The sequence below is a fragment of the Athene noctua genome, chromosome 7 (genome assembly GCF_965140245.1).
Source record: "Athene noctua chromosome 7, bAthNoc1.hap1.1, whole genome shotgun sequence".
Classification (NCBI taxonomy): Eukaryota; Metazoa; Chordata; class Aves; order Strigiformes; family Strigidae; genus Athene; species Athene noctua.
Genome location: NC_134043.1, coordinates 44209772 through 44225443, shown reverse-complemented (window position 1 = coordinate 44225443; position 15672 = coordinate 44209772). Strand labels below are relative to the sequence as shown.

Here is a 15672-nt window from a genome sequence, read left to right as displayed (position 1 = left end):
CCTCTAGCAGAAAGGGATTTTGTCTCCAGGACAATCAGTCTAGTCCTGACTGAATGGACAGGCAGCCTTGTGTCGCTGCAGCCTAGCGCCGGAGGTTGTCAGCCTAATGTGCTCTAGTGGAACGGAAACAGAGAGCAGCGTCTGCAGCAGGAGCCAGAATGGTCTTTTCACAGCTCAGGACTTGAAGGGTTGATTTCCCAGCTCTGTGTGGCCATAAGGGCAAATCACAGAACTTTTCTATCTGCAAAAGCAGGGAGAATTGCCTGTCCTTTCTCCCATTTTTTGTGTTCCTTGGCTGCTCAGCCTGACAGCTGTTTGTACTGCAGGTATGTTCAGCACTCAGCACAGTGCGGGGCAAATAATGAAGCTGTGTGGTGTAAGCTTGCACAGTAATTTCTCTGCGTGCACCCAGTGGGATCCTGTCTGCCTCGTGACGGTGTAATGGCTGGGGTCTGGCAGTGCCAACCTGTGGGAGGCGTGGCTCAGCTGCTCCCTTGTCACAAATAATGGAACAGTCAGTTTCACCAACATAAGGGAAATACATATAGAAAGTGAATTCTGTTGCAGTTGGACAGACTTATCCAAGCAAAATGCTGAACCAAGCTACTCCACCATTTCGATGCTATAAGGAAGGTGCTGGCCTGTGTGAACTCCATCTTTGCAGCAGTTGTGCTACCTTTTTTGTCAGCCTGTTGCTTATATAAAAAGTGTTTGATTGTATCAGTCTGGTAAGAAGAGCCTGTAAGAGGACTACGGGGCTACACCTGGTCATCAAAGATTTTTGGCAACCCTGTGCGAGCAGTTGTGGAAGGAATGAAAACATTTTGGAGCACTGTCTTGCATCACCAGGACATATCCCAAGCAGGGTAACATCGTTGTGTGCTTGACGGTGCTGCACATGGCAGTGAGGTACAGGATTTCGAGAATGGATTCCTTCTTTTGCCCATAAAATCTCTCGATGTGCTCCAGTTCTGCAACACTAGTTCCTGCTAAAGCTGTTGCTATTTGAGATTGAGCTCCGTGGATCACTTGCACGTGTTAATTCTTCACATCTAACTAATGCCTGAATGTGAGGTTTGCTAGCAATATCCTTTCCAAAATCACTTTGACCTGCATACTACATTATCCCGTGAATGACTTGCAGAAGGAAGTAATCAAAACATGTATAGTTCCAGCTAGTGCTAATTGCCTTTTCACCTGTTTCTGTCACTTTTCACTTGTGTCCAATAAATGTTGCTAATACAGGGATTTAAGTCTGTATTTCAACATAATTTGGTTCACTTGATGTGAATGACATGAATCGCTAAGCCTTAGCTCCAAATATTCCTCCAGCCCGGTGTCAAGCACTTCAAGGATGTCAAAAGCAGATAGGGAGATCTGAAGTGCCTGGTCTTAGCAAGAATGCCTAACAGGTCAGGAGGAGGACATTGTTTCAGGAGGTCTTGGCCTTGATACTTACTGGTTCCTGAAAACACAGCACGTGTGTATTGCATATGAATTTTCTTCTTCTAGGATACTATAGATGAGTACGCATATGGGATAAATCTTTCAAATGCTGTGTGATTTTTTTTATTGCGTTTGGTCTTGAGTGGGCAGTCTGACATGTTGTAAAGGAATCCAATTTCCAGAGGACAGGTCTATAATAATTTCTGGAAATAAAGATCCATTAAGGTTCCCTCAAGAGGGTCCAGAATCACTGCATCTGGAAAATCCCCATCGCAGCGTATTTAGAGGTTAGTGAAGAAAGGTGATCAAAGTGGCTTATGTGTTTGAAACCTATTTTAAATATGAAACCTCATATTTTCGGGAAAGGGCAGACTGAACTTGAACTGTTCTGAACACAGACTGAAGTTGCTCTTAACAGCGACAGTTGTTGTGATATGTTTTTTATCAATTCAGAGAATTTTAAGGCCAGGAGAGACCACCCATAACTGCAGATGTTCAGAGCGATAGCGGTTTCTTTGTAAAGTGCCGGTTCAACATAGATAGAAAGTGTCTTGGAAACATTTCTATTTTGACAGTCCAACTTTGAAACCTAAGGGACAAGTGCTCACCAGGCTGATTCCTGGCTAAATTCTGCTTGGTTTCCCAGCAAGCTCCTGGCACCCCAGAATTTCCATGTCTCCTGCTCCAGGACGTTCCCCATCCTGTCCTCCCAAGGCCTCCCTGGGCAGGGGGCTTCTAGAACTTCTCCATGTTGTGACAGGAAACCTCCCAGCTTCTCCTGATGCTGGAGGATTTCTCAGAAGTATGGGCAGCTTGCCCTGTTTGGCACAAACTGGTATGTTTTGCGTTGTTTTTTAATGTCGGAATTTTCCACAAAATAGAAATTGCAAGTTTCAGCCATCTTCGGTCCAGGCTGCTTGAGGGTTTTCTCCAGGGGATTTTGCACATTGGCCATTACAAACTTGCATCCTAACTCCGAAGTATTTGCTACAACATTTTCAGCCAGAGGTTCCTCTAACCTGTCTCTCTCTTTGCTGGATTAGAAAACTGCTTAGTACTTTCATCCCTGGAAATAAAGTACTGCAGCTGTAACAGATATTATTTTAATTTTGGTGTAAAACAACCAAATAAAAACAAGTTTCTAAAGATTGTGAGCTGAGGCAGGGCAGCGAAAGCATTGTGCCAAAGCTGAACTGTTTTGAGCAGTTTCACCCTGAAGGTCTCTCACAGGAAAGGACAAGGCAAAAAAAGGAAATAGCTATTTAGAGACGGTGTTGATCAAACCAGCATTGCTCTGAAGGTAAAGCAAGTGGTAATTAGTCTACATTTTTATTATTTCATAGAGGGCTTTGATAGCTCCCATGTATGAGTTGAGGTTTTTTACTCATGTGATTGGAGTCAAAGCTGGTGTAAGCCAGCACCGATCTTTGCCAGGCAGTGAAGCTGTGCTCCTTCACACCTGCCGAGTAGCATGGCCAAGGGTTAGGCTTCTCCAATCTGCACCAGTGTTCGGAAGCCAACACTCGTAGTTTTGCATACCAGCCCCCAGTAGGTTACAGGAAAGTGGTGATGGCCCCACCTCACATGCACACAGAGGGTTAGATGTGCCACAGTGGAAACCACACCTCGTGGCTGTTGAGGTCACCTTTGTTGGACATTCAGATCTGACAGGGCAAAACTCACGTGGTTCATGGGAAATGCCCTGTTCTCTCACCTGGGAAATGGCCCGAGCTGCTCAGACCACTAGAGTGGCAAGCACTGGCCCCTTGGTCGAGCAAAAATCTCAGATTTCATGCTTCAAGGTTGCTCATTTGGCAGCTTTCCTGAGAGCTCAATTCGCTTACTTACAGCTATAAACATACAAATGTATGTGCAGTACAATTGCCCTGCTTGGAAATCTCAGTGGAGCAAAGTATTTAACTCTGAAAAATACTTGGAGTAACTTCTTTGCAATATATAGAGCAGCAAGCATTTCAGAAACAATCTAACTGTGTATTTAAACAGTCATTACTGCCTTCTGGGTAAATAACGCATGTTTTTAAAAAGGTCTCTATACACAATAGACGTTAACACAATAAATCCTAATTGCTCTGAAGGACCCATTAGGCTCTATCAGGTCAATACATGGCAGAGGTTTTTTTGAAAGTCACTCACCCTGTTGTTACATAAGCCACAATTTGAAAGTCCATAAATAAGTATTTGCCCAATGAAGAGTGAGGGCTTTGCCAGGGCCATACTAATTTATCATGTCAACTTCACTATGGGGACTGTTTTCTTTTCAAGGACCCATGTGAAAAAAAAAAAAAAAAAAAGAAAAAGGCACAAGGTGATGGGTTTCAGAAACTATGTATCTGAAAAGTTTCAGGCTGCAATATGCCCCACAGGAAAATCAAATGTAGAGTTCACTGCTTCTTCCTTATCTCAGCATCGTGTGAATTGCAGCAAGGAGATCTGAAGATCAGCCGTGGCTGTGGCGCTGGTGGCCAGGCTGTGCCATGGCAGGGACCTTTCCTCAGCCCCAGCGACCTTCCTGCACCTTTGCTTTGGGTCAAGGCCCTCGGTTCTGCCTCTGCTGTCTGCATGCTGTGGTGGTGGCACCTCAGGGCAGGAACACCCCTTCTGTGTACCAACTGTGCCTCTCAGAAAGGGGTCCCAGTCCCCAGGGAGGCCAACAGAAAGTAATTATGTACATTTTATGTGCACTTATGTGTACAAATGTTGTTAAGTACTAATTGATGAGTCCAGCAAGATGAGTTTCAAATGCAGCCACTCTTCCTGATTCTACTTTAGTCTTACTTATCTGGTAGCATTTTACAAACTGCAAGCACTTGTGTCGCTGTTAGAACTCAAGTTTTGCTTTAATTCACATGGAAGTTGTCTAGTTTCATGTAGCTTGAATATGACTAGAGTTTGCTATGGTTTTGTTTTCCCGCAACATGTTAAGGTGTGTAATTGTACAGGTATATATAAAAAACACCAGTACTGATGTAGATTAGGAATTTCAAGGGAGTTTCAGCACGGCATTCATGGTGAAAGCATTCAAGTGATTTAAATCTGAATTCCTGTCCCAGCCCACAGCTTTATAAAAGCAAATGCTTGCCCCTGCTGCTGTTGCACTTTGGTAGGATTCAGGTGCCAGTGTCCCCCTGCAGATGCCAGCAGTAATTCTCATTCTGTTCTGCCTGCTCACAAATGGCTGAGAGCTGCCCTGTCTCCCTGCCTGCCAGGTCCCTCCTGCCTGTGGGGCAGCAAACATCTCGGTCTCTTATTTAGAAGCCCCCCTCCAGGTCCAGTTATGCAAGGTCAGTCTTGGTGCCAGGGTTTGCAGTGCTGGCAGCCCACAGCCTTTCAACTCTGAGGTGGGAACACAGACGCTTGACATGGGTGGAAGCATGCAATCGTGTCCTGCGTGTAGGGGAAACATCGATCTCCTTTTCTATCAGCACACGGTGGGTCTGCTGTGCTGGAGCTGGCTGCGGGCTGCATCGTGATGCCAAACGTGGCAGCTGTCAGTCCCTGCACCCACCGCAGGCAGTAAAGCACAGCCTTGCCAGTCTTGTGCGGCTGCAAACCACCCTGCGGTCCTCAGCAACCCATCGCTCAAGCAGTTGGTTATCAGGGGTCACTGCTAATTCGAGCAGCGCCTGAGCTAGCACAGCCTCCAGCTGGGGTGGCTGGCAGGCTGCCCACCAGCACCAGGAGCCCGTAGTCACCTGTGCTGGGCCCCCACCGCTCCCTTCCTGGGAGCCGGAGGCTCGTCAGCAGTGCAGACAAAACCAGGATTTGCTGCTCCTAGCAAGAAGGGTCGAGGGCCAGGGACGGCGTGCTGGTCCTACAACAAGAGGGGCAGGAGGTTCCTGCCTCGCTTTGGTATAGGCAAAGCCAAGAGCGAGATCATTGCTCCCCGGCATTGTCCCTGCCCAGAGCCTGGGCTGAAAAGCTCTTTGGAAAAGTCTGCTGAGTTCTCTAACAAGGGCAGGGGCAATAGCTAGTCTTGACAAAGGAAGCTCACTTAGTCCTTTTCTAAAGTCTTTTAAAAGTCACAGTATCCTTCACAAAGGCAGTTTATCCAGGTAAACAGTGTAGGCTGACAATACAGCAGTGAAAGAACCGAATACAGAAATATTTACCACCTTTTTATTGTCTGCTTCTACCAGGAACTGCTGCATCCCAGCTGAAAATGCCTCGATGGGTGGAAGGTATGTCCAAGAGGACACATATATTGGCAGCCCGTGTCCCGTATCCTATGGGACGGACCCACAAGCAGGGACTAGCTGGACTCCCAAGTGGAGCTTCAGGAACACCTCTGCACATGGATTAAAGGTAAAGTGATTTCCTAATAATTTGTAGGGTTTTTTTAACAACAACAGCAAGTTCTCAGGGGCAGGAAACACTTTCTCCTTTGTCTCCAGGGTTTGGCACAGTAGGTTTTGTGCAGTCACAGCTTCTGTCGCTAATAGTGCTGGATGCACATAAAGCACTGTACTCTTATACAGTACTGTAGAGATGAATAACAAGCCTACCAACTGTACTTGCACTTACACCATATTTAATCCTGTTCTGGTTGCTCTGCTGCGTATTCATAGGAAACAGAAGCACAGAGCAAGCCAACAGATGTCTACCTGGCTCTTAATTGGATTTTATGTGTCCCCAGTGTAGCAAATACAGCATTATTTACAGCCAGGCTCTAAAAATTAGATACATCTGGAGGAGTGGCAAAACCTGAACCAGGCTACAAGACTTGATAGATTAACTGAAATGAAGAGCTGCCCCATTTTCCCCTTCTTATCTTCTCCCTTCCCACCTACGTACCTGTTCCCCATTGTGTGTGGAATCAAACCAAGATACTGCCCAAGGGAGCGCTTTTAAAAATGAAAAATACCGGCAAAGAGAATTTCTGCTCTTGTGGAGCTTCATCAGCATTTTCTAATTGTACAGCAATGATGATAATAAAAAGCCTGCCCTCTGCTCTCAGCTATAATTTGGATAATCAACTGAAAGCCATAATGAAACTTTCTGTGATTGCTTTCTGCTGGGCTGCTAGTTCACGGAAACTCATTGTTGGGGAGAATTAAGTTATGACTCCTGCTACACGGATATGCCACTGTGTTCCAAAGGAACACGTGACTTTTAATTTTCTTCCGTGTAGCTTTATTACAGGCAGAGCTCATAGCGTAAAGCGCAGAGGGATAGGGGCTTGAGCTTTCTTTGGCCTTTTTTAAGAAGAGTTAAGCGTCAAGGCTGTCAGTGCCAAATGATATGCATGCCTAGACTTGGTGGGCTTGTACACACAGAGGATTTCGGAGGTGGTCATGAGGTCTCTGGCCTTAAAATCCCTGAGGACTCTGGTAGCAGCCGTCAGTGCTCCACCCATAGGTGCAATAGCCACTGGCCACAGAGCGACAGGCGAGCCAGATTTTACCTCTGGGAGGAAGGCAGGAGCCAAATCGTGCTTTTGAGTCTTCGCTTTCTGGGCTCTGGATGCGGGAGGGGGTACCGTGGGCGCTGGCGTTCCCCAGCGGCAGGCCTGACCGTGAGCTGTCCCCCGGCGCATCCTGGGCTGCGAGTACTCGGCTCCCGCTTGCCCTTCCATCCGCACCCACGGCGGAGCGGGGAGCCCCTGGGCAGGGAGCTCCCCCTCGGCCAGAGCAGGGGCGCTGCCATAGCGGGGGCAGCACACGACCCCCGAATGTGGTTTCTGAAGCGGGTCTGTTCCCCTGGTTGCCCTGGGCGTGCCGAGGCCATCGGGGCCAGTGCCCCGGCACCCGCCGGCACGAGGGCGGCTGCCGGGGGGAGCGGCGGGCCCGGGCCGGCAGCGCGGCTGCCTGCACCCTGCCGGCGGGGCGGGCGGCGGCGGGGCCGGTTTCCCTTCCCCGCGGAGGCCGGGCTTTCCGGGGCGGGCGGCGGCAGGAGGCGGCAGCGGGAGATGCTGCCGTGCCCCTTGCGCCCGGGCCGACGGCCGGTTGCCGGAGGAGGGGCAGCACTCCCGCACGCCGTCCCTCCCCCCATCCCGCCGCGGTGGGGTGAGGCCCCGGCCCCCTCCGGCCGCCTCCTCCGGCCGCCGCTCCCCTCCCGCTCCGCTCTTCCCGCCGACGAGGGGTCCCGGGAGGGGCGCGGTGGGCGGGAGGGAGGGCGTTAGGGTCCCCGCCAGCAGCCGCCGGGGGCGGGCGCGGAGCGGTCGGCGGTCGGGCAGCACCGGCTCCCGGCGGGGCGGGCGGGCTCGGGGCCGCGGGCGGCCCCCGGGAGCGCCGGCGGGGGCGGGGCCGGGGCGGGGCCGGGCGGCCCCGGGGGCGTTCCCGGGGCGGGGCGCGGGGCGGGCCGCGGGCGCGGCGCGGCGCGGGGGCGCCCGCCCGCCCCAGAGCGCAGGTGGCGGCGGCGGCGGCGGCACGGGCGGTCCCGGCACGGGCGGTCCCGGCGGGGCCCCGCTCCCGGCGCGGCGGCCGCGGGTGCCCGGGGCATGCGGCGGCGGTAGGACGCGCGGCGGCGATGGGCGGCCGGCGGCTGCCGGTGCCGCTGCTGCTGGGGCTGCCGCTGCTGCTGGGGCTGCCGGCGGCGGGGCGCGCCGCCTCCAAGGCGCTGGTGTGCCAGGAGATCACGGTGCCGATGTGCAAGGGCATCGGCTACAACCTCACCTACATGCCCAACCAGTTCAACCACGACACGCAGGACGAGGCCGGGCTGGAGGTGCACCAGTTCTGGCCGCTGGTGGAGATCCAGTGCTCCCCGGACCTGCGCTTCTTCCTCTGCAGCATGTACACCCCCATCTGCCTGCCCGACTACACCAAGCCGCTGCCCCCCTGCCGCTCCGTCTGCGAGCGGGCCAAGGCCGGCTGCTCGCCCATCATGCAGCAGTACGGCTTTGCCTGGCCCGAGAGGATGAGCTGCGACAGCCTGCCGGTGCTGGGGGACACGGAGGTGCTCTGCATGGGGTACAACCGCACGGAAGCCACCACCCTGCCGCCGTTCTTCGGGAAGCCCACGCGCCCGGCCAAGGACGCGGCCAAAAACCTGACGCCGCACGACGGGCAGCGCCCCTCGGGGCTGGACTGTGGCCGCACGTGCAAGTGCAAAGCGCCCCTGATCCCCATCTCCAAGGAGTCCCATCCGCTGTACAACCGCATCAGGACGGGGCAGGTACCCAACTGTGCCATCCCCTGCTACCAGCCCTACTTTACGCAGGATGAGAAGACCTTCGCCACCTTCTGGATCGGCCTCTGGTCCATCCTCTGCTTCCTCTCCACTTCCACCACTGTGGCCACCTTCCTCATCGACATGGAGCGCTTCAAGTACCCCGAGCGTCCCATCATCTTCCTCTCCGCTTGCTACCTCTTCGTCTCTGTGGGCTACATCGTGCGGCTGGTGGCGGGGCACGCCAGCGTGGCTTGCAACCCGGAGCACCACCACATCCACTATGAGACCACGGGCCCTGCCCTCTGCACCGTCGTTTTCCTTCTCCTCTACTTCTTCGGCATGGCCAGCTCCATCTGGTGGGTCATCCTGTCCCTCACCTGGTTCCTGGCTGCCGGCATGAAGTGGGGCAACGAGGCCATCGCCAGCTACGCGCAGTACTTCCACCTGGCCGCCTGGCTCATTCCCAGTGCCAAATCCATCGCTGTACTGGCACTCAGCTCCGTGGACGGTGACCCTGTGGCTGGGGTTTGCTACGTGGGCAACCAGAGCCTGGAGAACCTGCGGGGCTTCGTGCTGGCACCGCTGGTGGTTTATCTCTTCACCGGCAGCCTCTTCCTGCTGGCCGGCTTCGTGTCGCTCTTTCGCATCCGCAGCGTGATCAAGCAGGGCGGCACCAAGACTGACAAGCTGGAGAAGCTGATGATCCGCATCGGCATCTTCACCGTGCTCTACACTGTGCCCGCCACCATCGTCATCGCCTGCTACATCTACGAGCAGCACAACCGGGAGGCGTGGGAGCAGGCGCAGAACTGCTCCTGCCCGGGGGACACCCACCGCCCCAAGCCCGACTACGCCGTCTTCATGCTCAAGTACTTCATGTGCCTTGTGGTGGGCATCACCTCCGGCGTCTGGATCTGGTCCGGCAAGACGCTCGAGTCCTGGAGGCGCTTCACAGCCCGCTGCTGCCGGGCCAGGAAGCCCGCGGGCGCCTCCGTGTACAGCGAGGCCAGCCCGGCGCTGGCGGGCAGGACGGTGCTGCCCAGCATGGCCTCCTACCACAAGCAGGTCCCGCTGTCCCACGTGTGACCGGAGGGAGCCTCGGTGACCCCAGCCACAGGGAGGAGAGGGTTGCAAAGACCCTGGGCCACAGAAGAGGCGGTGGCAGCTGGGCCACCCCCGGCATCCTCAGCCCCACCGTGGCGGTGCTGCCCGGGACCGAGCATGTGTGCCCACGGGGCAGGGAGCAGCGGCGGCCCCAGGTGGGGCAGGGAGACGTGCTGCCAGTGATGTGGGGGCAGAGGGACGGGGAGGCCTGGAGCCTGGCGCCCCTGTGTATGCCCCATTTGGGGTCCCGTGCCCTGTTTGGGGTCCTGGGGTGCTGCTGTCTGCGGGCCAGTCAGGTGGTAGGTAGCCCTTGAGCACCGATGCGTGTCTCGCGACTCGGCGCAGGTCTCGCTGGTGCCCGGGTGAAGGGGGGAGCTGCAGCAGGCAGTGCGGGTGATGGCCCCCGACCCCGGTTGATGTGCTGGCTCTGGCACCGAGCTGCTCGCTGGAGCCCCCTGGGGCAGGTGAAGGGGCTGGGCAGAGCTGGCAGTGGCGGCTGCCCCTCTGCCCTGCTGCACCAGCCCCCCCCGGGCAGAGCAGGACGGTGCCCCCAGGGCCCCCGGACACAGCTCCGTCTTGCGGAGGAGAGGGCCGGGGGTCCCCGGCACGGTGCTGCCGCTGGCCCCGCTCGGGCAGCAGCACGCTGAGCGGAGGGAGGGGGCTGCGCAGGCCGGGGGCTTTGCGGGAGGTGGCGGTGCAGGAGGCAGGGGCTGCGGAGAGGAACCACCACCTGGCCCTCGAGGTAGGCAGGGACAGGGTCCCAACTGTCTGCGGTGCAGGTGGGGGCCAGGCGACCCCAGAGGTCCCGTCTCCCCCTGGCAAGCGTGTGCCGGCTCTCCGCGGGCAGGGAGTGGGGCCGGTGGGGCTCAGCTCTGCTGCCCGGGCGCCCAGGTACGAGCCGTTGCTCTGCAGCGGGCAGCCGGTTCCCCCGCGGCGCAGAGCCGGGGCCGTGCGGGCGAGGAGGCTGCCGCCCCTGCGCCGGGGTCGCAGGGTCCCGGGGCGCCGCTGGCTCTGGGCAGAGAGCAGCCCGGTCCTGAGCTGCCGTGTGCTCCGCGCAGGGCTCGGCGCGCCCGCGCCTCTCGCCGGTGCAGCGTCCGGCATCTCCGCCGGGCCCCGCGGGTGACCGGGGGTGAGGCCCCGCGGGTGACCGGGGGTGAGGCCCCGTGGGTGACCGGGGGTGAGGCCCCGCGGGTGACCGGGGGTGAGGCCCCGCGGGTGACCGGGGGTGAGGCCCCGCGCAGCCCGCCGGCTGCGGCACCCCGCACAGCAGCTGGTCGCGGCGCCACCAGCCTTAGAAGGGGGCCTTGCACTCCTGCCGCAGGTAGTGGGCGCACGGGGGGGGCCGAGCCAGGTGGCTGCCTGTCTCTCCTGGGGAGCAGCTGGGGTTTCCAGCCAGCCCGCTTCAGCACCGCTTGCTGCTTTATTCAAAGCTGCGCCTCTGCTGGAGACGGTGCCGAGTTTGAGAGTGAGGGGATAGTTTAGGAAAACTCAGCAGAGTGCTCATACTCCCTTTCCTCCAGCTGCCCAAGCCTTTTTCATTTCCCCAGGTCAGGCAGCAGCAGAGCACTGACAGAACCGGTGCCTGGCATGAAGTGGTGGTGACAGCTGGGTTTCGATAAGCAGAATGATGGCAACGGGGGGTTAGGGGGGGGCCCTGCTGTCAACTTCACTGAACACAGCGAGGGGCTCCGGCTGCAGCACAGCTGGCAAGAGGTGGTTGCCTCTGGCTTCAGCCCACTTGTGAAAGCACCCGTTTTGGTTTGGCTTTTTTTTTTTTTTTCCCCTAAGTGGCTTTTCCCCTGCCCTAAGTGGTGATCATGTATGTGACTGCCCAGCCATTACTCAAGTCCTTTTTTGCCCTCCTTCAAGCGTGGCACCGTGACCCAGCTGCTCGAGCACTGGAGAACAACTGCTGGCTTTGCTCCCGCAGGACTGCAGGGATCTGATGTTGTTCTCAACACCCTTGGGCCACTTCAGTCGTGAAGGTTTCCACCTCGTTTTAAAACCAAAGCCTGGGAAGTGAGGGGAGGCTCAAGTGGCACATCTACTGCTAAAGGTCCTGCCAAGGTGCCACAGGAGTGTCCCTGGGGCGTTCTGGCCAGAGGAGCCGGCGGTGCAGGGACTGAGAGTTCAGCAGGGACTGCTCTTGCCACAGAGGGCTCTCTCTCCCTCCAGCGTGTTGCAGTACTTCATTGTGGACAGAATTGCACCATGTTGTGTTACAAACTGTAAATAGTTGTATTATAGTCTGGTTTGTACATAGGGAAGCCGCAGTGACCTTTGATACGGGTTTGGGACAGGTGTGTTCTCGGCAGCAAGGCAGGTCAGGCGCGGAGACACTGTGGGTAGTCTCGTGTTGTAATCCAGGGCATTAAATGACTTCAACCTGCTCCAATCCACGCCTCGCTGGACGCCTCTCTTTCTTTAGTGCCTTTTGTAGATACAGCTAAACACACATCATGCAATACAATGAACAAAACCATGTCAAAGGTGGTGTTTTGTTGTTTTTGTTTTTTTCCAAAGTGCAACTGACTGTGTAAAGCTTTTTTTGTTTTGTTTTGAAAAAAAGAGAAGTCCAAGATTAGTTACAAACCATTGCCTATTGAAAAATGCAAGAGCATTTTCAGCTTTGATCTAACAGTAGGTTAATACAATCAACTTGTGTCTGAGCCTGGCTTCTGGGCAACAAGTGGCAGCAGGGGGAAGGAGCCGTTGCCGTCAGCCCTGTAAGCTGTAGCCAATTTACATGTTGGTTTTTGCCTCTTCCGTTACTTGATGCTGTTCAATGTTGTTTAAATAACTGTACTATATTTTGTGAAAAGTTGAAGAAATTTTATTCAAAAAGAGAAGTATTGAGATTAGTTATTTATGAGGACAAAAAAAAAGTGTCTCTCGTTTTCTTTGCTTCTGCTAGAATATTAATTACCATAAAAACTTAACTGTGGGGGGATGGGGAGGCATGTGCTGGAGGGCTGCGCAGGGCTCTTATCACTGGGGATCCTGGGGGGCTGGTGAAGCGTGGCTCAGGAACAGCATGTTCCGTGTGCGGGAACCCCGCGCAGCACTGCGCTCGGCCCGGGGGACGGCCCGCACCCGCGCCCTCGCCGCTGCCGTGGCACCGCGTCCCAGCCTGGGCGCAGCAGCCCGGCTCTGCGCTGAACCGGCGGTAGCCCTCGGGGGTGCCGTGCCGGGGGCTGAGCTGCGGGCCGGTGCCCGTGACCTCGCTGTCAGCGTGTTGCCTTGACAGGCCGAGGTCACACCTCACTGGTAGAAGGGGGTTAACGATCAACTTTTATTGGTGTTCTGCAGTTTGCACGCTATCGCCCTGCGCTGAGATCAGGCCCTGCCCTTTGATATGTTTCAGGCCAAGCAGATGACAGCTCTTAGGCAAGCAGGATGCTGCACCGACCTGAGGGTCCGTGTTGCCATCTGCTGTGTGCTCACTCATGTTGGGAGGAGCACAGGAAGGGGTTAAGGCCGGCTCCGTGGTGACTAATGGCAAAGGAGTCTGCTATCTAGTTAGGTGTGTAGGCACACAGCAGGTCCCACTAGATAGGATCTCTTACCTGGAAGCAGCATTCCAGCACCCAGTGATAAACCTGACAGCTGCAACCTGACTCACCTCAGTGCCGGGTGAGCTGCCCCCCATGGTCAGGTTCAGGCGAAACGCTGTCAGGGGCTGATCCTATCGCACGGAGGGCAACTGCTTTGGGGTGTGCGCAGGGGACGTGCACCATCCCAGCCCGAGGTGCTCACTGAGGAGCTGCAGACGCCGCCTGCCTCCGGAAGCAACTCCAGCACCTCGCAGGCAGCCTTGTTGCCATCCTCGCCTCCCAGGGAGCCGCCGTGTCCTCCGCACCTCAGTCCGTAGGGGTTTGGCAGAGGTGCCGTCCGCCGCCTACCCCAGTTTCTCACAGCGAGGGAAGGGCCATTACTGGAGGCAGCCATTTGCGAAGCACCTGCAGGGACCCTGTTCCTGCGAGCACACGCGTGGTTGCACACAGCCGAGCCCAATGCCTGTGCTGCTGCGTGGCTCCCCAGCTCGCTCCCCCCATTCGGTCGACTTAGGCCACCCTCGAGGCAGTCCCTGGCTTCCCTTGGGCTTGAACAGTGGCGAACGGAGTGCGATTTCAGGCTGGGCAGCGTGGGGAATGACGGTGTCTGACAGCATGGGGACTGTGTGGCTTCTCAAAAGGTTTTAGTATCACAGAGCAGAAGCCAAAGTGGTGGTTTCACCTAAAAAAGGCCTTGTCCACAAAGGTAGCCCGAGGCTTTTTTAAACCTATGCTGACAAGCAAGACCCTGTTCAGCCAGTTAAATGCTCTTTCCCTAGCTAGGCAACTGGGGGGGGGGAGTGTTAGGAGGTGCTCTACAGGCACTTTGGCAGCACCCTCTAATTCACCGTATATTATCAAACAACTTATTTGGTGCAAGTGTAGTTTTCCCAGATAACGTGTGTAATGTGCTGTGGGAAATGCCAGCTCAGGAGCGGGGCAGCAGCCTGCCCAGCGCCGAGCTCTGAACACCTCAGCTCACCCTGCCCCACGCACGCCTGCCAACCCCCTGGGCAAGCTCTTGCCTCAATTGCTCTTCTGCCCTCTTCTGCTTGCTCAGGTTATGCTTGACGCCTCTACTCTTATCCAGAAGCGATGGTCTTGACATTTATTCCGTCCCTGAAGTGCCTGTCCTCTTAACTGCCAAACCCACAGTGAAGTAGTTCTCATAAAATTCCCTTAGAAACAAAATACACAGTCCCCGTACACAAAGGGAAAGGGCTGCTGAAGCCCGAGGGCAGCACGTAGCCCACACACACATCCACAACTCCCTGCCCCTGCTGACCTCTAACACATGATGCTCCTGTTGTTCTTGCTGGTGCTCACATTATTCTTGCTGGGCCGCACCACAGCTATTGTCTCTACAAGCCATATTTACTGCCAGCTGGGGAGTGCTGCCCTGGAACTGAACGCAGGCACAGGTCACCTCAACGTAGATCAAATATTATTCAGCTGTTGGGTTAAGAGAAACAAGGTACCCTGATCCTGGAGCTGGTGGCTCTTCCCTGGGAGCAGAAGTAGCTAACGATCTCTGTAACACCCGGTATTCTATGATTGTAATTTTTCTTCTGCCCTTTTGAGAAACATGCTGCCAACATAGAAATAATAGTGAAAGTTACAGCATATCCCCATCCCCCAGTTCATCTTCCAGCAGAACCACCTAAATGGAATTCCTTCTGAAACACTATCACTGCTCATCCCTTCAAAAGGGAGCTGTATTGTTTACTTTTTATTTACCTAAGAAATACACAAGCTGTTTTTTCCTAAATCTAACTCTTTTAGGGGGACCAGAACGTTAAACATTAAGTGGAATTGCTATTTTTCCTCTCAAGAAGGCGAGTTGTAGTTGAACCCTGTTTAGCATCTTCTGAACAGATAAAAATCCTACTGACAATGTGCTCTGGGCTATGCTACAATAAAACTAAACCCAGTTAAGGTTCAAAGCACAATTAAGTTTGGAGCAGCAGTCTCCTGCAGGATCTATTGCAGAGACAGCCATTGGCTCACATTGTCAGTCACCTGCCATCCAGAGCAGCAGGAAGAGCCTCCATCTCTTTTGGCTAAAAAAGGTAAATGACAGCCCCAAGTTTCTGCTGAGCACCTTGCAGCTGGACGGCTGCCTTTGCAGAAGCCATGTGCCAGCCTGCAGCAAAGTGCATCCAGACCAGTTCCACAAAGTTGAAGGCACCTGGCAGTGCTAGGGAAAAAAAGCTCCTTAGCAGTTGGGTCACAAGTCAATCCAGGAGCTGGTCACTTACAGCTTCCAATTTAGTGCTTCTCAGGGGAGGACTTAAAACATCAACTCACCTCCAAAGAGGCAAGCCCTACTTAAAGGCCATTTCAGTGCAAAGAAACTGTCAGGGAGTAGTCCTTTGAGTAGCCCAGTTCAATTCTAAATCCAAACGACAGGTGGGAAGAGCCAGGCCACCACACAAGA

At 55.0% G+C, this 15672-nt stretch overlaps 2 protein-coding genes across 2 annotated transcripts in view; both read left to right on the top strand.

Annotated features, from left to right (window-relative positions):
- Positions 1–12551, top strand: part of PLEKHM3 (pleckstrin homology domain containing M3) — a 114471-nt gene extending 101920 nt beyond the window's left edge. The window contains exons 9-10 of the mRNA XM_074911197.1: positions 5604–5769; positions 11551–12551. Coding sequence (XP_074767298.1) covers positions 5604–5769; positions 11551–11664 — 280 coding nt within the window. The 3' untranslated portion in view covers positions 11665–12551. The remainder of the gene's footprint in view (positions 1–5603; positions 5770–11550) is intronic.
- FZD5 (frizzled class receptor 5) lies at positions 7917–9670 on the top strand. The gene has a single exon (XM_074911202.1). The coding sequence runs from the start codon at positions 7933–7935 to the stop codon at positions 9661–9663; it is 1731 nt and encodes a 576-aa protein (XP_074767303.1). The 5' UTR covers positions 7917–7932; the 3' UTR covers positions 9664–9670.
- Positions 12552–15672: the final 3121 nt, after the last annotated feature.

Bases quoted from the DNA above. Each gene is read 5' to 3' on its own strand.
- FZD5 (XM_074911202.1), top strand. From the start codon at position 7,933: ATGGGCGGCCGGCGGCTGCCGGTGCCGCTGCTGCTGGGGCTGCCGCTG.